The sequence below is a fragment of the Thunnus albacares genome, chromosome 8 (genome assembly GCF_914725855.1).
Source record: "Thunnus albacares chromosome 8, fThuAlb1.1, whole genome shotgun sequence".
Taxonomy (NCBI): Eukaryota; Metazoa; Chordata; class Actinopteri; order Scombriformes; family Scombridae; genus Thunnus; species Thunnus albacares.
In genome coordinates this window covers 12,428,435-12,450,982 of record NC_058113.1, presented here as the reverse complement: position 1 = coordinate 12,450,982, position 22,548 = coordinate 12,428,435, and the positions used below count along the sequence as shown (strand labels likewise).

At 39.8% G+C, this 22,548-nt stretch overlaps 2 protein-coding genes and 1 non-coding gene across 4 annotated transcripts; 2 read left to right on the top strand and 1 right to left on the bottom strand.

Annotated features, from left to right (window-relative positions):
- Nucleotides 1-72, bottom strand: trnae-cuc. Its single transcript has one exon. It is a non-coding gene; the product is annotated as a tRNA-Glu (tRNA).
- Nucleotides 73-586: 514 nt separating this feature from the next.
- Nucleotides 587-10,542, top strand: ice1 (KIAA0947-like (H. sapiens)). 2 transcript variants are annotated; one of them, XM_044359660.1, is made up of 20 exons: nt 587-847; nt 1,030-1,088; nt 1,908-2,019; nt 2,150-2,226; nt 2,318-2,355; nt 2,475-2,557; nt 2,675-2,751; nt 2,936-2,973; nt 3,102-3,184; nt 3,392-3,428; nt 3,528-3,584; nt 3,711-3,794; nt 3,893-4,257; nt 4,444-7,026; nt 7,891-8,059; nt 8,244-8,404; nt 8,780-8,970; nt 9,098-9,198; nt 9,311-9,409; nt 9,769-10,542. In XM_044359660.1, the coding sequence occupies exons 1-20, from the start codon at nt 758-760 to the stop codon at nt 9,948-9,950; spliced, it is 4,686 nt and encodes a 1,561-aa protein (XP_044215595.1). In that variant the 5' UTR covers nt 587-757; the 3' UTR covers nt 9,951-10,542. The 2 variants fall into 2 exon arrangements, with proteins under 2 accessions (XP_044215595.1, XP_044215596.1); XM_044359661.1 differs by lacking the exons at nt 587-847; nt 1,030-1,088 and adding an exon at nt 1,126-1,230.
- A 1,310-nt stretch (nt 10,543-11,852) lies between these two features.
- LOC122987899 (terminal nucleotidyltransferase 4A-like) lies at nt 11,853-22,119 on the top strand. Its single transcript, XM_044359937.1, has 12 exons — nt 11,853-13,024; nt 13,545-13,668; nt 15,354-15,400; nt 16,382-16,502; nt 16,662-16,769; nt 16,862-16,990; nt 17,525-17,738; nt 17,964-18,090; nt 18,233-18,336; nt 18,693-18,880; nt 19,147-19,284; nt 19,586-22,119. The coding sequence occupies exons 1-12, from the start codon at nt 12,327-12,329 to the stop codon at nt 20,000-20,002; spliced, it is 2,415 nt and encodes an 804-aa protein (XP_044215872.1). The 5' UTR covers nt 11,853-12,326; the 3' UTR covers nt 20,003-22,119.
- The last annotated feature ends 429 nt before the right edge of the window (nt 22,120-22,548 follow it).

The following is a 22,548-nucleotide window of genomic DNA, read 5'->3' as shown; positions in this document are numbered from 1 at the left end:
TTCCCTGACCGGGAATCGAACCCGGGCCGCGGCGGTGAGAGCGCCGAATCCTAACCACTAGACCACCAGGGAGGCTGTCTCTTTTCGAAAAATCCTACTACTATATAGACAATTACACGCAGAACTAATGAGTACTTCTACATTGTTGAGGAATGTCCAACGTTAGCTCACTAATTATACACTTAGTGAGATGTATCTAACTCACTGGGGTCTGCCGACTCGTTCGGGACTGTAACATTTGGGAAACACAGCACAGAAAACCACAAAAGACCGACATTTGGCTCTCGGTAAACTATACAGGTCAATTTACATAGGATATTCAGTCTATACTGCCTCTACTGGCCGGTACCATGCATGCATCATGCTGCTGTAACGTTAGCTCATTTGTGTCAGTTACGCCCCCCGTATGTCATAATGAACTGCCTGAACAAAAATCCAAATGACCGCAAACATCGTAATTCGGTCGACAGAAAGTGTAATATGTCCCTGTACACCGGCCTTACTCATATTCAAATAAATGTGTGCCAGAATTTGAATCTGCTAACGACGTAACGCGAAATGTGAATATTCCGTTTAACCGGCATTTCACGAAGCTCCTCCTTCTTGGGTCTTGACTTTGGGTCCTTGGTCAACGTGGGAGACGCGAAAATGTGAAGTTGTTTTGAACCTGTGTGGAATTTCTGTCACCGAGACATGGTCGTCATTTTAAGTAGTTTAGCATAACGGCTCTAAGAGTTTCAGTGGAATTTGTCTTACCATGATGCCAGGAGACAACCAGTCCAAAACGGTCGCAGTTGGCGCGGACGCCACGGTTGGAAACTGTCAGAACTGCTGTGTTTTGCACCAGGTCTGATCACCTGATTATGTCCATTTAAAAGTTTCGTGTTTGTACAGTGAACGTAAAGTCTGTGTGTTTGTGACACGCTTCCTGTTTGTTTTTTTGTCTTAGCGGCTAAATGAACGTGTTCGTGGTTATGAATGTACCTGATTTGTTTTTGTTTTGTTTCTTTTCGCCCCCTCCGATTACAGAGCCTGACCGAATATGTGTCGTCATTTCTGGCTCTGAAACAGAAGATAACGGTTTCAGAGTGAGTATTAACTGATGTTGGTTGCCATGGTGACACGTTTCAACATAGAGAAACTTCAGTTGGACACTAGCATTAGTTTGTCTATTGAAAACAAACACAGTATTTTTGATTTGCACTAAGATTTCTGCGCAGCTCGGAGCAGGTATCGGTAGTTATTTAGTCAGCAATAATAATCAAGTGACTCAACTGGATAAACACGAGTTAGAACTCTTTTACCATCTGATTTTAATTCTTTACTGAATATGGTCACGCAATGATATCAAGGCTATTGTATGATAATTAGCCGTAGGTAGCTAACGTTGCTGCAATCTAAAAGTGTGTCCGTAGTGGTTGGTTATTGTTTTCCTTGATTGGTTCAAAAGCCTTAAAGATATGAGTAAGATAGTTCATATTTTCTACGTACATTTTCATAATGGCATCACTAACTAAGTAAGTAAACACACTCTGATTATGCTGTTTGTATGTGAGGAAATATTCCTACAAATATTTTAACACAGCATATTGACTTTATCTTTTGAAAGAAGAGTGAAAATATATTACTAATATTCGTTAAAGGTCTCAGTTAATTGTTTTTCCCTGTAGATACCTTCATAAGTGCTCTGAGCATGAGTTTAAATAAATACTATTATGCTGAAACATAGTCTAGTGATATTGTATTTAAGTATCACCAACAATATTAGTGCACAGATGTCTGTCAGGACACAGTTGCTTTATGAAAACATAAGGAATCAGAGCATACAGAATACATTCTGATGCATCTTGTAGTGTTGCATGCCACTGGTTTAACATATGTATGTGCTGTTGACATGTCTCATGCAGTGACACAATCAGGCTTCAACAACAGCTGGAAGAGCTGCAGATCCATTTGGTTACTCTGGAGAAAAAGACAGCGGATTATGAATCTTTGCAAGCCGAACTTGAAGAAAAGAAGGTATACCCTCTCTCTGTAGAATCCTATTCAGAGGATATTCCTCCTGGTGGTAATAATGTATCTGTCCCTTAATATTTGTATAAGTTTCATGCTGATATTTAGACTTTGTTTTTTATTTACTTTTTTATAGAGTGCACTTAAGGACTATGGACAGATGTCTGTAGAGATGGAAAAAATGAAGCAGGAGAACTGCAAGACAATGGCAGAGTAAATGATCATTCCAATAATAATTATGTCACACATGTAATGATAATATTGTTATGGTAAAATGTCAACTATTATGTTTCTTATCCCTTAGGAAAAAGAAGCTTGAGGACCAGCTAAAGGATGTGAAAGGTACATTGCAGTCACATGCTGTAACTTTCAAAGTTGCATTATTTGTAATTAATATTTAGTTTAAAAATGTATTAAATGCACTTCTGATTTTTTTGCTAAACTGTCGTTCACACTTTTAGAACTGATGGAAACACAGTCACTTGAAAGTGCACAGCTGAAGAGGGAAAAGGCCGTAGTAGAAAATGATTTGCTAAAAACACAGGTAAGCAAAAAAAAAAAAAGTCCTCTAATACACTTGAGTTATTTAGGTTTTTACTGATGCTCTCAGAAACTTCATGTACATCTGCTAAAATGTACATTTGTCTCCTTCCCTCGTCAGACTTCCTTGAGGAAATCTGAGGCACAAGCAAATCAAGTTGAAAAATTGATAGAGGAGAATGCCAAGACAACAAGCATGTAAGAACTTTTACTTGTATTAGAGATGTGATAATGATGTTTAAATTATATATTAATGATTGTCTTTCCCTTTCTTAGAATTTATTTTTTTATTTTTTTATTTAATTAAGTCATGGTCTGTATGGGGGGGGGGCATTTTAAACAAAGTATGTTAAATGGCTCTATGTCTTTTTCTCATCAACAGAAAGGACAACCTTGCAAATAAAGTGAGACAGCTTGAAGGTTTGTATTTAAAACTGGATTTTACACAGTATTAAAAAAAAAAGTATGTTTGGATGAATTTGTGTTTATATGAAAACTGTTGTTCATTGGTTCAGCTACACATATCACTTTTTTTTTTCTTATTTCAGAATCAGTCTCCAAACAGAATCATCAAATATCCCAACTGACCAAAGAGAAGACCCTGCTGGAGAGAAACATTGATGACCTGCAGGTACAGTACTGACATTTATGAAGGGCGAATTGGAGGAAATGTTTTTTTTATCTACTATTGAACTGGTTCAGAATAAGCTTGTTTGGCAGTTTTTATGAACACCTAACCATGTGAGGAAAAATCCGTTTTACCCAGTGAAGTGAAATGTTAGATCAGAAATGAAATTGTTGTCTTCAGAACAGATTTAAATTTTATTTTCAACTGCAGGTAAGGCTGATGAAACTGGAGAGAGAAAGGAATAAAGGTAAGAAAAATATAAAGTGGAATTTACAAGTACAGTGTTACAATGAATGTTAGATTAGAATGAAAAGGTGCAAACAAAATCTGAATTGTGTCTACGCAGAACATCGGAGCACATCGACTCAAGCAAGAGCACCTGAAGAGCCTAAAGTTGACAAAGGTGTGCAGTTGGTTTCACTTGTTATGCATCAAATTAATTTGATGAGCTTATCACATGCATTAACCATTATAGCAGATTCTTGTAATTTTTATTTTTACATCGTATGTGTTTGTGCATCTTTTTCAGAAAAGTTCCGGAATCTGCTGGAGAATTTGTGGGCGTGTGTGGAACCTCAACAGCAGCAGTTAGCAAACCTTTTGCACATACCTGGTGAGGCATCATGAAGCCAGTCAGCTCAGTTGCACCTTTTAATGAAATCTTTTACTTCAGATTTTTAAATTTTGTTTGTATTTCTTTCACCATTTCAGAGTCCAGCTCCAATTCCAAGGAAGTTATGTCCTCTCCACGAAACAGACGCTCTCATCTGACTGACTCACCTCAGTCTGCGTCTCACAGGAGGAGTGAATCCCAAAATTGCCAGATACAGACTAAAGCCACTTATACACAGTTAAAATCCTCTCCTCGTGCGCAGAAAACCATCAAGCACCAAGCATCTCCACCGTTAACAAGTGGCAAGAAGCAAACAGACACTCCTACAAAGGGCAAGCGATTATCCAAGCAACACAAAACTGAGGAGTCATCTACCGGCATGGACAGCCCCGACATACCTCTTGAGGAGATAATGAAATTGTTCAAGCCAATTCTTCCATGCATATCACCACTACCAGATTTGGTAAGAATTCAAATATGATGAAAATTGAATGTGTATTAGTGTCAACTATTTGCTCAAGTCACTGTTACAGAGTTGGCCTTTTTTAGTAATTTTAGTAAAGCACAGGTTTTGCTCGCCTGGTTATTGTCATGCCATGGTAGTCAGGAGTTTTCACAAATGACATGCTTGTTTTGTCATTTCTTTCAGGACCCAGGGATGGAGTCTATGGAGACAGAGGATAGGGAAAAGGAAACCCCTTCCAAACCTTCTGCTGACTCTCTTCCTCCCCAACAAGAGGAGTCCTTACTCATCACAACATCAAGCCATTGCCTAAAATCTTCCTCATTGCCAGCAAAGGAAAATGTATCGCCAGTGGTCACAACACAGGGAATGGAACAGAGTTCCAATGAAAATGACTCCAAAGACTTGAGAAAAAATGAGTTGAGTGTCATTACTGATGCTGATAACAACTTAATGAAGGACAAAGTACACTGTACAGATGGTGAAGAAATGCATCTTCAAAAAGACATGCAGACTGAGAAGGAGCCAGCAACTGTGCAATTAGTATCCACATCATCATCATCATCTTCTTCCACATCAGACATAGCAATTTTGGTTGAGGTTACCTCATTAAGTGCTGGAGCGCGGGAGCCAAGCTGCAGTGTGCATCCCAGTAGTAGCACCAATGAAGATTCAGAAAAAGTATTGCTGGAACACGCTCAGGGAGAGACGAGCAAAGATCAGTCGGCAAGTATTGCAACAACAGATGTAGACACAACCTCTGGTGATGTCACTGGTGCCAAAATAATCACCCCTGATGGAGGAGAATCACCCAGAACAAGTCATAACACTGAAGTCGCTGAAGATGCATTAGATGTGCAGCCAGTTACTTCCTCAAAACTCACTGGCTCTGTACAGGACAGCGAGGTTACAAATAATGAAAATGGCTCAGAACAAGGAAAAACTAACCAGGACTCAAGTGGTTTAGAACTGGGAAGTCATGATGCCACAGACTTGAGGCCCCAGGAGAAGCAAGGGTCTCTTGTTGAGGACTCGGAAATATCTGCCTGTTTGTCAAGCAGTGACAACATCAGTAGTATCTCCGATAAGAAACTTGAAGAGAGAAATGAAAATGATGCATCCATAAATGCTGTCAGGGAGGAAAATCAGAATGAAGCACAAAGAACTGATGCAGTCAATGTAACCGCTCCTCCCTCAGATTCAAATGGTGGCATCAGACCTCTATCACCTCATAAATCTCCAGTGTTGAGGAAGGATGATGTGCATGAGGCCCATGCTGACCAGGATTCTGGTCATGTAAATGATGAGACATCTTTAATAAAGGATGTTCACACAGAGACATTGAGCAGTGAAATAATAGCTGATCATGGGCCTTCTCCTTCTGACACAAAGACTGTTAACTGTGAATCTTTGGAAGAAAACGTACATTCTCTATGCAGGCAGTTGAGTCCATCATGTTTGTTACCCACTGTCAACCTGCAGGCTTTGGAAATTCACCCAAACCCAGAAAAAGTTGACATAAACGGTGAACACCTTTCAACAAACCAAAAAACTCCACAGCCTGTTCACACTTTAGAAGAAGATAGTGTTGTAGAAAAGGCTATTTTCAAAGAGTTGCCTCAGGACAAAATAGATGCAAGTGACAAGACAGTGAACAAATCTTCTGTTGGACAAACTGTTAGTCATACCACCTCGTTAAAACAGAGCGCTGCTACCACAAATGGACAAGATAAATGTTTGGAGTCATTTACGGAAGGGCTTGAAAAACAAAGCCATATGATCAAAGAAGGAGTCTCCCCAGCTGGCCCAGTGGCATCTGCAGAAACAGCTAAACCATCAGATTCCATAGGCCAACTTCGATCTGAAATGGGCCCTCCACTCCCTCCTCTCCTAACCCCTCTGAGCACACCTCCAAAGCAGGGCAAAACGATCAATCCAAGGCAGGCTATTGGGAAGCTTTTATTTCCCTCTCCCATGGACAGATTGGCTTCTCCTACCACTCCTGTCCAGACCCACTCAACACCCAACAGTCAGCAAGTGAGTTCCTCAACCCTCAACAGTCCACTCCCTCCAAGCGGAGTCCCCTCATCACCCCTTCAGTTCGGCTCTGCCACCCCGAAACACGCCGTGCCGGTCCCAGGTCGCCTGCCTCTGACAGCAATAAATTCCTCCCCTTCCTCTGCCTCCAGTCCGTCTCAGGAAAACTCCATGAGGATACTTGACACCATGTACCCAGAGCTTTCTGCCCGCGCCCGAACTCTGAGCATTCTCAGAGGAAACGTCAGTCTCAGCATTTGTTCTTCAGAGAGCGGGACATTAACTACAGCAACCGACAGCCAGATGTCCGGTTTTAAAACTATCAATTCCGCTTCAACGGCCTTCACCAAGACTGAGACGAGAGGAGAAAAAAGACATGCCGTCAGTTTGCCTCAACTGAAAAACAGCAAATGTCTCAGGCTGGATAACTGCTCTCCTGTTGTCAGCCGCAAGCAGGTGCCTTCCTCCTCTTCAAACAGCGGAGATGAGACCGCCTCACCCCAGACTTTGAGGCTCGGACTGCTCAAAAATGAGACAACTTGTCCATCCATGGAAGGTGGAGAACCCACAGAGCAAAATCTAATAGTCGGTTTTTTAAAGAAAATTGAAAACCAGGTCTTTGATCTGTTGCCTGTGATCCAGAGCCACCTGTATGTCGGGAACCTGCCCAAAAAGCCTGTCTTAAGAGATGAGGAGAAGGAGGTCATCTCTGAGATTTGTCAAAGCAGCGTGGTTAGTATGCTGGTTTATTGTATTTAATTCACCATCTGACTTTATTAGAACACTTTGTAATTTTTTTTTTTTTATAGTATGAGTTACTGCTCATAACAGTAACACTCAGCATCTTCTTGTACCTACTGTATAAAACTACAAAACAATTAGATTCTTATCCTGTGCAATCAGTACTACAGATTTTTATATACACCCGATTTCTCGTGACATTATTTACATCTGCATAACTGAATCAAACTGAAGGAGTGAAATATCTTGAGCTCTATACATGTTTGTCATGAACATATCCCATTATTAAGAGGAATGGAACTGTAAGACATTGGTTGCTAGCTTAAACAAAACTCCTTTGCTACTGATTTCCATTTATTCTTATTTAATCATAATGGTAAGGATCATTTTAATATTCACCAGCAATCAAAATTTCTGGAAAATGTTCATGCCATGTGTTTCCTAGATGCATTATCTCTAGATCTCAAGGAGAAACGAGATCTATTAGGAAAAAAACATTCATCAGGCTTACACTGTATTGCAACAACACTTTACTAGTTAAAAAAATGTATTCTCATTGACAGACTTTGCGCATTTCCAGTACTTTGGTACGCAGTACTTTGGTTGTTGCAGAAGTGAACACAATACTCCTCTGTGGTAACAGAGGTCAGCACAGGAAGTAGGTTCAGGAGGAAGTACAGATGTGAATGTAACCTCACTGGTTCAAATATAGCAAGCAAGTGTTTCATGCGTGGCCTCATGACAAAAAAAGAATATATGTAAACAAATCACTGCACTTGGCTCGTGTTTTGTTTTCAAAAGGCTGTGTCCATGTGAACTGAAATTCTGTGCATGTTTTCTGTCTTTTCTCTCCAGATCAAGGCAGATGATATGACTTTGGCCATCCTGAACAAGCTAAAAGCAGAGAAAAGAGACCTCAGCCAAAACTACATGCAGGCCCTCTGTAGAGTCTACACAGGGATCTGTCGACAGAACAAAGACTGGGAGAAGGCTCATGTCCTGGCTTACAGCATTCTTGCAGAAGGTTAGCAATGAACATCATACTGTATTTCTTAAAGCCCTCACACACCCTGTTTTAATTTATTGTGGCTAATTAAGCCCTTTCTCTTAAACTGGGTTTAGTGCACCTAGAAGCACAATGTATTCGTTTTTTTCATCAGTTTGATTAATGCCTTTTCTTTTCTATTGTGTCCCTATTCCCGCCACAGATTTCCCAGATTGTGCTAAACTGATTTTGTTTATGGTGACAACATGGCCCACTGTGCTCTCCAGCAGAAGTTCTCTGTGCCAGGCAGTACATGCTGCTACCAAACAGAAAGCTCAGGAAGATCTCTTCAGCTGCCTTTCAGCGTTCCTCGGTTGGGAGAAGGTGAAGTATTTTTTAGAGTTAGAGCTTCTGCCTTTATCATGTTTATATTATTTTCCTGATATCAAACTTGTTGGAACATCTGTTTTCCGATCTTACCTTAAATTTCAATGTCTTTGTTTATATATTGTATAACTATATTTCCACATTTAAGCTGTGCAGTTACACGTTGTTGTGAAAACCTGGGCGTTTTATTGATTTCTGTGGAATTTTAGATATTTGCAAGGGTTTTTTTTTTTAACTGAGCAATATCTAACCTGTGTGACCTTAGTTTAGAGTCAGTTCATTATCACATAATCTCTTGTCTGTTTTTCCTGTTGTGTCATCAGACTAACTAGAGTGCACCCTCTAAAATGTAATCTCCCTGTATCTTGGCAGAACCCTCCCTGTGACATCGACCAGCTGATCTCCAGAACAATGTCTAAGATCCGGTCAGGGTCAGGGCTGTCTTTCACAAAACACAGTCGGTATGGGGATGACCTTGGGACTGAAGCTTGGGAACATGTCTTCACACTGCACCTCCTCTGTACACAAAAGACATGGAAGTGGACCTATGAAAATTTGCTAGGGTATGTTATGTTTTCTGACCTCAGCCATAAGTTCTTAATGACTCAAAATTTTGTAACCCGTTTTTTTTTTAATGCTATTTTTAAAGCAAGCATCCTGTGAACCTGTGCTAATTTTTTGCCCTGACAGCAAAGAGTTGTGGCCATTAATGAACGCATGGGTGACGCAGTCAAGAGACCAACAAGCCCCCGTCTCTGATGTGACTGTCGCCACCGTCCTCCGGCTCATAGGTCAGTTGTTTTATTTATTTACTTGGGTGTCAACCATAACTTGACTAATATGAAATTAAATAATCACCAGAGGACAGTTGAGCATGTCATTGTCTTTCCTGTTTTCAAATAGGACGTCTTGGTCAACTGGGAATCAAAGAGAGGTGTTTTTCCTCTGTGGTAACTGTTGCCAACGTCATCAACACATTCGGTAGACACGGACAGAGTGAAGGTATGAAACGTGAGAAACCACACTGAATACGCAAAGATTCTGTTTCGCTGTAACTGATACACAGCCTCTATTGTGTGCTTAAAGCGCTGCCAATTTCCCCCACACATGCCTGTTATTTTGTTTCAAAGCACAAATCTGATATTTATCTTTTTCATATGTGGGCGCACAAGTGCTTGCTTCTCTGTAAAAAAACATATTCCAATACTTCTTTGTTGGCATGTTAATTTCCGTGTTGCCCTCATTGTGTCAGATGCACTGAATGATGATTATCCTAGTGTATTGAAAGAAACAATGCCAGCCAGCAAGTGGATGTTCTTTATGACTAAGAATTCTAATCTTACCATGTCTTTTCTCTCCAGGAGTGCCATGGGAGGTCCAGTTAGCAGCCGTGTACTGCATCTATGAACTGTCTCCCTGCAACCCCAAACAAGCACTGAACGCACTTGCAGGGTGGAGAGAAGAAACGTCTCAGAGCGTCCCATCTGCTGTCACCAGCTGCATTAACCAGTTAGCTTCTGTCTGCAGACAGGTCAAGAGCTGAGAGAGACGCACATGCCGAACACATACATATGGACGTCAAGATTCCAGTCTGTAGCTGTTTTAAAGACTAAATGAATGTCACTGTAAATGTTAATGTAAATCTACCTAAAAATTCATATTATATACAAGCTGTTTACCATTTGGCCATAATTTGAGAACACTGATGGGTCAAAGACAGTTTCAGACTCCTTAAACTGTTGCCTTTTTGTTTTTCATGTGCACTTCTACTCTATATTGAACATGTAAATGTCATGTATGTTCATTCTAATTTGTATCAAATGTTTCCTCAGTTTTTATTCTTTAAGGCATGAGAATTTGGTCTCCTAAAACTTTTAACTGTCCACACCCTGTAATAAATATCCTGACCCACTGCCATTATGCTGTACTCAGGTAATGCTCTAAAATATTGTAAAACATGTACATGTGTGTTCTGGTTTAGCTGTGGTGCTGCTGTAAATGTTACCTTATTCACTTTTTGTAAATATGAGTTGTCCGTGTTTGCAAAATAAGAATGCCACAGTAAATGTTTGTACAGTTTGAGTTTCAGAGGTTATTTAATTTTTCAAATTAAAAATTATACATATTGAACCAAATCATGGCTGTTTTGGTGCAGTCTCTCCTCATCTGCCTCAATGCAATATATTATATAGCCATGAAATTGCCAGTCTGGGGTGAAGAACTGAGTATACAGACCTAATATGCATCTGTCAGCTCCATGAGAATCAGGCATTCAAATTCTGACAAAATACAACGCTGTTTAGTGGTAGGTGTTTGAACATTAGACCTCCGTGTTACTCACCACAAGATTAATATAACCACATTAAATATTAGTGATAGAGTCCGCGGCAATAAGATCCAACTAAATTACTACTACAATCACGTTTCACCCTGCCAAGTCGGACCAGTGTCAAGAAGTCAAACACACAAGAGCTTCTGTATCCGGCTTAGCCTTCAAAGTAAAAGCCAACACTTGTTCATGCCAACAGAAAACATTTAAAGATGACATCACCAAAAAGCAGTAAATGTACTAACACAGCAACATAAAAATACTCCATTACAAGAACAAGTGCTGCATGAAAAATCCGATTTAAACAAAGGTACATAAGTATTATCAGCTTGATGTAGTTAAAGTATTGCAGTAAAAGTAATGGTTTGGTCCCTCTGATATATTATTATACATGACATCATTAGATTATTAATACTGAAGCATCAGTGTGTATGCAGCATGTTACTGTTGTAGCTGCTGGAGGTCGAACTAGTTTGAACTACTTTATATAGTTAGCTAGTTTAGTGAGATGATTAATGGGAGAGAAAAGAGGAAAAAACAAAGTTCTGATGCGCAAATCTGTTTTCAGTTTTTTGACCTTTTTTTCCAATCTTTGATTTTGGTGAAATATTGGATTATTTGAACATTTAGTGAAATAAAACCATGTGAGAAGTTTAGAGGAAAAATCACTATTTGGTGGAGCTGTTACCAACTCATATCTGAAATGTGACCCCAACTACACACTGCTTTTTGTAAGACCTCAAAAGCAAAAAAGGTTTGAAACCACTGATTTCATCTCTAATGATGTGTTGTATTTTAAAAGCCTGTTATATTATCCATTGTGTCAAATCTCCATCTAAAGAATAACTAAAGCTGTCAAATAAATGTAGTGGAGTAGAAAATACAATATTTCCCTCTGAAATGTAGTGGAGTGAAATCATAAAGCAGCAGAAAATGAAAATACTCAAGTAAAGTACAAGTACATCAAAACTGTACTTCAGTACAGTACTTGAGTACATGTACTTAGTTACTTTCCACCACTGCTGAAAAGTGAAATTATATATATAATAAAAACAATCCATATAATCAATTATCAATCAGTCCCTTTACGGATTATTTTTGAAATATGTTTTAGTTTTTTATACAGATATGTGTACTACTTATACAGTACTCAATCTAAAAATGTCACATTTTTAGTATCTTATCTTTAGTGAGAAAAGGTTCGTGTAAAAATGCAATGCAGATACAGGAGAGAATATGTAACGTAGTCCTTGTTGTGCGTAACGTCCGGTGTGTGCATCGTGCAGTTAACTTGACGCACCTCCGTCCTGAGGGGTGTGTTCAAAGATTTAAATCCCTCGCACATGCGCAGATGCTGCTCCGTGCTGCTGGGTGCGCCATATTGGCTGGCTTACATGGGGAGTACATCTATGGAGTGGAGCTGTGCAAATCGCTTGTAAAACCTAACCACTTTCCGAGCATGAAGCAATTCGAGGACAGCAAGTAAATCAGCGCGGTAGGATTTATTTGTTTCCTTGAGTGCAAAGTATTTTAACTTGTCAGTTAGCTCGCTATTTTCCTGTGGAGAGGCTCTCGGTAAACTCGAGTCCAATGGATCCCAGGACCGCTTGGATCCAGCCGGAGCAGAAGGGACCTGCAAATTCCCTGTGGATGCACATTTGGGAAACCTCTCAGGGATTTGGAGCAAACTCCGGCATCGACAACCTTCACCACCAAGGCAACTTTACGACGCAAAACGCAAACTCCAAGGACTCAAACGGCGAGTGTTGCAGAAACGTAGCGCCGCCGCCGGGGGTTATGTTCGGGAAGCTGCCGGAGCGAGACGGCGGCGGAGACAGGGGGAGTGTCCGGAGGAAGGGCTCGTTGTCGCCGTCCTCCTCCTCTCTGGACTCGGAGGCCGAGAGCTCCTCGCCTTCCGGCTCCTCTCTGCAGATCGACAATTTGAACGTCGCAGAAGAGGCCAGCCGGTTCCTACACTACGGCGAGCATGAGTTGAACGAGAACAATCTTAGACAGAAACACCCCCCTCCGCCGTTTCACACTGTTCAGCAGCAACACTGTCGCAGCATGCAACAATCTGGCGGCCACACCCCCAGTGGGATGAAAAATCAGCGTGGGAACAAGCACCACCATTATCAGTCACATTCATCCGGCCGCAGAAGGCATCTGAACAGAGCCAACACTTTCCATGGCATCAACCCGGCCCTGTCCTACGGCTGCAACGGACACTATGTAGACTCCTCCTGCAGTCTGTGGAAAACCAGGCGATACAGCCCGGGTATAAATGGGTAAGGAGATATAAGGAGATTTTTTTTTTTTTTTTTTGACAGTCATGTAAGGCTCCTCAAAGTGTGTTTCTTTAAGGAATTCCAGGTGGTCACCCAAGAAAGAGTGCTTTATGTGCAGTATTTCAGTCATTGTTATCTTAGGGCCCTTACATTTACATTGTGTGTGTGTGTGTCTCTGCACAGTATCATATAAATGTGCATCTAGTTTTTAACAAATCCCATCCAACAGTTAAAACTGCATGAACCCTTCAACAAAACCCTTGAATGTAATCTGTGTGTATAACTCATAGTCAGATGTTTAACACTACTAAGTTAATGTCTTAACTTTTCATGAAACTTATTAAATGCACAAAACTATTCTGACACATTTCTTTCCTGCACTTTAAATACTGTAGTTTACTTTAGTTTTTGTGTGACATGGAGTTTAGGCTTCAGTAGGCCCATTTCTAATACCATATAGTCCTATATAATCCTCCATCCTCAGTCCATGATCCCAGGTGTCCTTTTTTCCCTCTGTCAGTCTTCATGAAGAGATAGTGGACTTTTTCAACTTCATGTCACCACGACCAGAGGAGGAGGCCATGAGAAGAGATGTTGTGAACCGAATAGAAAATGTCATCAAGGACTTGTGGCCCACAGCACGGGTGAGTGTTAGTAGGAAAGCTGTGTGCCCGTGCCCAGACTCGGAGAAGTAACTCAAACTATGGTTCCTGCCTGTGGGAGCCGCCATCAGATTTAGCCAATCAGGTTGCCTCAGTATATCTATAGTACTGCACTTGCAACATGAAACCATTGTATGTAAGGCAGTTTTAGAATGAGTTTTCTCATGCAGGTTCCTGCTGTAGTATTGGAAATCTCAAAATCTCCTTTGAATAAAGCTTAGTTTTTCTTTGAGCAAGTATAGCTTTCCAAAAGACTTTTAACATGATGAAACTGAAACAGTTAAACAGACTGGTACACTGTCATTTGCTTTTTTTTAAACTTATACATTTTGTAAATCCTTCAGTATGTTGTTCTCCTCTGTCTGTAAACACACTGAGCCACTACTGTGTATATATCCACTCAAAACCAACAGTCCCAGCAGTTTAAAAATACAGTTTTGCTTGTGCTACCTGGTGTGTATCAGACCTTTTAACCCCTCAGTAACCACAGTGGACCAATAGTGTAAGTGACCTGCTTCTACTGCCTCAGCCCCTACCCATGACTTACACTTTCACCAGAATGCATTTTTACTGTAGGATTTCTCAGTAAGTTTTACTAACTATTAGAATATTCTAATTGATGAACTGGTTTTATCATTGTGTAACTTTGGTTTTTAATATGACATTTTATTCATCGTGTTGGCTTTTGTTTATTGCTTTTGTAAATGACTTTAAAAAGCTGTTATGCGCGGTGTAAATCAATGTTATTGTCTTATATACTCTGCAGCCTGTGTGTCTGGAGGTTTACTGCACTTACATATCCTGTTTGGCCATGTTGTAGGCAGTCGGCAGTCTCATTATTCATGTCACTTGCATTCCCAAAGTAACTTTATTAGTGAATTTCCATTGTATACTGCCAGCAGAATGTTAGACGTACTGAGTGTACTTTGGAATAAATTTTCTGTTTAACATTATAACCATTTTCTGATTAACATTATAAACATTTTGATATAATCCGGGCCCATAGAAATCCCACTGGGCCTCGCTAAGAATTTTTTTTCTAAAGACCATTTTGTGTTTCTCTTCCAAGCTGTGGCAGACTACAAATATTTAATTTTTGTAGCGGTGGCCTACAGAGAATAAGGTTCCACACCAGTAAAGTGAACATAAGACTGCGTCAGTAATAATTTCTGACTAAATAAAGAAAAATACTTGTAGAAACAGTGCCCAAAAGCGAGCTGCTTTTGGCATTGTAGTAACCACAAGTACAATTTTAGACGTATTTATTCAAAATAAATATCTTATCATGCAAGTCCCATTTTTATGTACAGCGCATACACTTGCATAAAAGCATGAAAATAATGTGTTTAGCTGCTTTATTCTATCCTTACTTGTTGCTTTATGAGCAAACACAGACACACACCAGGCAGTACGAGCAGTGACACTACATCTTTCTCGAACCTTCTTGAATCTTATTTTTTATTGCTGTTTTAATCGAAAATGTGAATAAGAAGTGAAACAAATGAAAAAAAAAAAAACAGTTAAGCTAAACTGCTCTTAAAGCCATTTAAGAGTCCACACTGCCTACACACATTAAGGTCATTCACCCATGGGGTTGATTGGGTTATATGATACTTCACAACTTGAATCAGATGGGTTTTTTAACTAATTTTTGTTGTTGTCTATAGGTGGAGATATTTGGCAGCTTCAGCACAGGACTCTATCTTCCAACAAGGTAACTTTAGTTTTTATGCCTTTCTTGTACAGTCTAGACCTTCTTTAAAAAGTCTTTTTTTAAATGTCTCACCACGCTAGTTTTTAGGAAGTGGGAGGCTATTTTTGAGAGGGTATATTTATGTTATTTTTTTTCAGAGAGCTACAGTTATATGCTACTTTACAGTATTGAGAGTTTCTGTTCAGTAGCATAACTACAACCGCATTGCTGGAAATGTAGGTTTTCACTCCTTTTTTTAAATTTTTATTTTTGTCATAAGTTTTTATGGTGTTTATTATAGAGTATGTTTCTGAGGGACTTGTTCTCATGAGGGGTTATAGATCTTAACTATATTTGGAAAAAATGTAACATTTCAACATATTTGATATGCAAATAAACAATAGTAATTACATGCTTTTCAACAAATGAATGTTGGTTTTATCAACAATAGCTTGGAGTGGGGGAAAAAGGCAGTAGTCATGATTTTTTTTTTTTTTTTTTCCCCCACTTTCTTTCCTGACATTGCACCACTGAATTCATTTAAAACTCACTCATCACTCACTCACTGATCAACAACGTATGAATTATGGATCAGGAGCAGGTCTTTTGGAGTAACTTGTGAATCAAGAGGTGATCAGGAACATTTTGGTTCAGTTGAGGAAGAAAAAAAAATGTTGCTACGCTGCATTGTTTTGATCTGTTGTTCCTGTAAAAGTCTTCATCTGTCAATTTGTCACTATGTGCTTGCATAAACTCTTCCCCCCAAATCTTCGTGTCACTGCCTCCCAGTATACTCACAGATCTGTTTATAAAACAGGATTGTGTACTTTCCCAAGACCCTGAATCGATTTAACACAAAAAATGAGGCCATAATGTAGGGTTATTGGTGAGCTGTGTGTCAGTACACGCTGTTATTTACTCTGTGTGTTGACAGAATCCTTGAGATGGACCAATAAACTTTCCTGAGGCATAAAAAAATATACTCTGTGTTTTTGTTCCTAGTGACATTGACCTGGTGGTGTTTGGAAAGTGGGACCATCCCCCACTGCAGGAACTGGAACAAGCCCTAAAGAGACACAATGTGTCTGGCCCATATCCCATCAAGGTCCTCGACAAAGCTACAGTAAGTCAGCAGTAGCTGAGAGTCTTTTTACTTTTGTGATCCGCACAGTTAAGTTAACAACTAATATTAGGTTTTAAACACTAACTTAATAAAATACCTGTCTGTTGGTTCATCACGAATACCTTTTGGATTGATTCCAGTTTGACTCTTTGTTCTCAGGTGCCAATCATCAAGCTTACCGATCATGAAACAGAGGTGAAAGTGGACATAAGCTTCAATGTAGAGACTGCTGTCAAAGCAGCACAGTTCATCAAGAGCTACCTTAAGGTAAGCACTCAATACTTGCCTCCTTAAATGGACAACACAAATGTGGCCCTTTTTTTGGTTGTCTCTGAATGTTTTGTCCTCATGTCTTGTAGAAATACACTGTTCTGCCACCCCTGATCTTCGTTCTGAAGCAGTTCCTACTCCAGAGGGATCTGAATGAAGTCTTCACTGGAGGCATCAGCTCTTACAGCCTCATATTAATGGCCATCAGCTTTCTGCAGGTACATGCGTATGCATGATCATTATCATAGCAATCAACTCGAGAGTGTGCAAACACATCTACAATCATTCCTTTCTTGTCTATTCAAGATGCTATAAATGTCATTTCATAAATTTTTGTCAAATCAGCAGCAGTTTTCCACTAAACTTAAAAAGCTCTCCACTTTGACATTCTTACACGCTCTTACCTAAAAGTTGTTGTTTGTGCAAAAAATAAGTGGGACTATGATGTCCATAATCTTGTAAATCTGACTATGGATTTTGTGCTGGTCTTGATAAGTGAATGCAGAATTATGTTAATTTCAAGTTCATTTAAATTTTATAGAGCAGTATAAATCAGTCTTCATATAACTTTTCAGTCTCTGAATAAATGATAATTAATGTTAAATACCTACCAGTGTATCCAACACTGTTAAAGGTCAGTGAGTTCAGTGGTATAATATTAGAATGTGAGTAATTATGGAGTGCACATAGAAGCAGATCTGTCTGTAGGTAAAAGTGTAGCTAATGAGTTCTCCCTGGTCTGCCGATCATAGTTACACCCTCGCATCGACACACGACGTGCCAACATCAACCTGGGCATCCTACTGATTGAGTTCTTTGAGCTGTATGGCCGTGATTTCAACTACATGAAGACCGGCATCCTGGTGAAGGATGGAGGAGCCTACTTGTCCAAGGAGGAAATGCTCAAAGCCATGGGCAATGGGAACAGGCCCTCCATGCTCTGCATAGAGGATCCAATTCAGCCAGGTCAGACTGGTATTTGAATTGATAAGTGAATGGAGAAATTAACCCATAACCTTCTTACTTCATACTTCTTTTTTATTTGTACTCTTTATGAGTGAAGTCTTGGTGATTTTAATCCTACTTATAACAGATTTCAGATGGCGTTCATATCCAGATTGTAGCATAATCCAGCAGTGTACACTAGTCTGTAATCTCCGTATGTCGTTTTTCACTTGGTGATCTCCACAGGGAACGATGTGGGCAGGAGTTCATATGGTGTCCTGAAAGTCAAGCAGGTGTTTGACTTCGCCTACATGGTGCTGAGTCATGGTGTGTCTCCTCTAGCACGTGCTTACCCCAACAAAGAATATGACAGGTTGGTATCTTGCTGCTGTTTTCCGCAACTAATTATAGCACAACACAAGTGTAAAATTGTACACATTTGTGGAGGCAATTTGAGCTTACTCCTTGTTTGTCCAGAAGGAATTATGTACAATGCCTACCTCTCTGTGTTGCAGTACTTTAGGACGCATCATCAAGGTTAGCCCCGAGGTGTTGGCCTACAGGGACTGGACAATCAGGAAATGGGGAGCCAAGCAGTACGCCAAGCTGGAGAACCATGGTAATGTCATTATGCATATTGTGTGTTTAGTGTATGAGAGACATTTTAATTTGACTTGTGTGGGGATATCTTGATTTTTTTGTTTTTTTTTAATGTTTTGCCTGTGATCCAAAACATTAAAGTATCTGCCAATACAAACTCCTAATCTGATATTTATTTTTTAGCTTCTTAAAACACTAAATCAGTGCTCACATAGCCTTAAATAGGCCTAAAAATATTGTTTGCACTTAGAACAGAGTTGTATGTTGTAATGGTTCCAGAAAAGTGACAAAAGGATTTTCCATCTTTTTTTTTTTTTTTTTAAGAATCAATTCAGAAGTCAATTCAAACCTTTTTCTCATTCTGTTTGGTTCTAGATGTAGAGACCTGTGAGCAGGACCTTGCAAGGCTGATGCTGGTTTCTGTGGAGGATCAGAGAGACACTTCCTCCCCCCTCAGTGCTGACTCCCCCTCACCTTCTCCAGTCTTCCTCGGCAGCCCTCAACACCATTCATCATCATCCTCTCCATGCTCACTCTCCTCCTCCTCCTCCGGAAGTGACATAGTAAGGCCAAAGGATGTTTTGTCTATTCACATATTGACTAGATCAGGGAATCATTGTTTCACTACAACTAGTGTAACGACATTGTCTCGGATCACTACCTGTGCAATGAATTTGTTTTCATGCATTCACAAAGATCACTCAGAATAATGTGATCATATCAACTGTGATACCCTCTGCCATTATTTGTCCATTTATCTTTTTCCATTCTGTGCAACTTTGTTAATCTGTGTGTATGTCTGTTTTGTTTTTTTGTTTTTTTTTTCCAGGAGTCTGATTCTCCCCCAAGCAGTAATGGTGCAATCCCTCTACACCCCTTTACCCTGGCCTCAGTCCATGCAATGATGCAGATGGCTACTGACCTTAGGGCCACACATCCAGCAGGCTTTATCCACACCACATCTCAGGTCGGTTTCATTTATTTATTTGTTTTTTCCTTTTTATAGGTTGCAGAGAAACATGAACCTTTTACTAATGTTTCTGCGGTCAGACTGTGTAAAACCCATGAACCCACTACAGTTTTTTATTTTCTGTCCTAAAACTAGATAATGTAATTTAATGTGGGCCTGGAAACTATTTCATTTCTCTTTTTGTCCTGAATTTTCAAACAAAAACTTGACAGGGAGGTATAGTTTTTCAACAATGTAAAAAAAACTCACTCTTGACAGAATCCTCATTCTATATTCTGCTTTTTTTTTCTGGGTCCAGATGCCTCTTCCCTCTCTCTCCAATTGCCAGTTCTACCACGAGAATCTGCCTTCCATCAGCGTTGTGCACCGTCAGACATCACAAGCTGTCTCCCAGCACACTAACTCCTCGAGCCCTCTACCCAGCCCCCTCCACCAACTCCACCACCCTCAGGTAGGAGGGCAGCAGAGCCACACGTACGCCATGAGATCTGATTCCCATGGCTCATTTGAGCCACACAGATTTGGCTTCAAGCACAACCAAGGCGGTAGCCTCCGAGGTCAAAATCACTCTCAAGGTAACTTCAGTCCTCAGCGGCGGTTTGTTCCCCAGGGTCACAACACAGCACCGGGTTTCAGGAACCAACAGCAGTACAGCCGTAACACCTGGCGACGCAAAAAGAGGGACAATCTTCCTGCTCTTAACCAGAGTAGATGAAAAACTGAAGCTGTTTTTGAAGGCCTCACTCAGCCCCTCATGCGTCTTCAGTGCCATGAACAATTCATTAAAAGTGTTTTTTGTTGGAGATTCTCAGAAACCAACCTTCATCATCCTGGAAGTCCCAAGTCAATTCAAGTCATCTCAAGTTGTTCAAGGTGACGAAAGATCAATCTCTGCTAGCTTTGTGAAAGCACTAAGTGATGCTACGAAAGTCTTGCAGGTGAAGAGAGACTGACTGTGATGGGCCTCAAGTCTAAACTGTGCTTATATTGTCACATCAGTCTGATTGTTGTCTGAAGTCCTTCCTCTAATTTGATGCACACCAGCACAGACTTGAGTTGACTTAGGATTCCCGGACTGGCTCTTCTCTCCAGTGTCACTTTCCCACAGCTAAAGACTATAGCTGGTTGGCTGAAGAGCTCGGTCAGGTATTGATTTTTTTTTTTTTTTTTTTTTTTTTCCCCCCCATCTCAGCAAGCAACGTCATGTGCCATAGTACTGAACTGGTTCATCAAACCCTACCTGGTCTCTTTTGAAGTTTTGACTCCTGTCGGGCCTTTTTGATCAGGTTTTACGGCTCATTTGGTCTTCTGGATGCAACTCCATTAGCTACGCTCTTGATTCAGAGCTCTTACAGCTTGAACTATAATCAACCAATTGTACTCTGGACTGAAGCGAAGCACTACCTTTCTACCTATGCAGCGCAACGCTGACTTGATGTTTTTGGTGTGATGGCACAAAACGGACCTTGTCTCAAGTGCTTAAACTGTGATGACTTGTTTGAATGTACCAAGTGTTTATTTTTTTGTGTGTTTATTCTCTATTGTTCTCTTTGTTTTTGTCACTGAGGGATTTTTTTCGTTCACATTGGCACTATTATGTTTTGTACTGTAAACATTGCCACCTTATTTTACGTTTGTTGCATTTATGTGCAATAATTACTTGCTTTTATTTAATTTATTTCACATTTTAGTTTTATTTCAGGGGTTTTCCCCACTATAAGTTAGCTTTTTTTTTTTTTTTTTTTAGACTACATTGACCTGTGCAATAGATGGATTTTTAAGGGCCTTGAAGGAATGTTTGTATGTGTGTGTGTACAGCTTTCCAACTGAAGGGGGAGCTATGGTATAGCAACATGAGAAATGTGCCAAAAATCCCATTATGCCAACATTTTACTCATGTTTAATTTACCATCGCATTATGATCACTTGAAATTTTGCTGACCACCTGTACAAATATTTTTCCACCACTAGTTCTCATTTTAAACATATCACTCTTTTCAATAGTTTTAGTTTAGTTTAGTTAGTTATTTTGGGGTGTATTTTCTTATAGGCTACATTGGAGAAATTCACCCTTTTTGCTTTTTGTCATGTCATTTCAAAAATGGTTGGTGCTACTTATTACCAGCAAAGTGCTTGTTTTCTGCCTTATATCGATGATTCTGTTAAAGCAACAGGTTGACTGCCTTCTTAAACGACCAAATTTTCCCTTTTTCCTGTACGTAGCCAGAGCTTTCTGTATATGTGTCTGAAAGCACTGCCAGTTTTACTTGGCTTTTACTTTTACTTTTTTTCCATGCCGCTTCCAGGTGTATGCTCCAGGAGTAGACTCCTACTGCAGTTGGTTATTAGCATCATGTCATCATGTCTTTCAGGTTTCTATCCATGTTCTTGGTTCTTGGTGTGAGAGTCCATATCCTTTATTTCTCTTTGATATGTAAAGTCATTATTCCCAAGACAAGGTTTCAAAGCTACATTATTTACGCAGCAATCCATAAGAGGACTTGAGTTTGGGATATCTCACATTTACCATTGCAGGAGTTGAGTAACAAAACCACAAGAGTCTACAGTTATTACAAAACCCTGTGGACCAAGATGATGGAGTCAACATCATACTGTTAACGTTATCCCCTTGTTTTCAGCATGACCTTTCATTAAGCTATCTAGAGGATAATTGGTCCATTGTTACTCTTTTGCCACAAACCAAATCCCCAGCTCATATCTGTGTAATTAAGGATGGATTGTTATGTGTAAATGACTGACATATAGATATATTCCTTGTTTTTTTTTAAATCTAAGTTTTTCTATTTTTTTAATAAACATTTTAAAACTCCACTTCTCGATTAGTGTGGTCTTATTTTGTGTGTGTGTGTGTTTATGTTCTGTGTTGTGCATACTTGTACTGGCCAATGCATTGTGACTTAAAGATTCGTTAACAATTTTACAAATCTGTCTTAAAACAGTAGTCAGGTGTCCAAATGAACATTGAAATAGGGTTTTCTTACTGTAATCGTTCCTCCTGTTCATGCTGGCCATTAGAAGATCCCTTCATAACACAAATGTAATGTAAGTGATGGGCCAAACTCCGTAGCAGTCCCTCTGTGCCAAAGTGTATTTTAAAGTTTGTCTGAACCTAATACCAGCTGTCCAAAGCAGTCAAACCAAGTAGATATCTTTCAACGTTAGTGTTTTTAGTGCTGAAGTCCCTCTTGTTGTTACTATACTTCCACTGCAAGTCAACAGGGAAACACAGAAAGAGTTGTT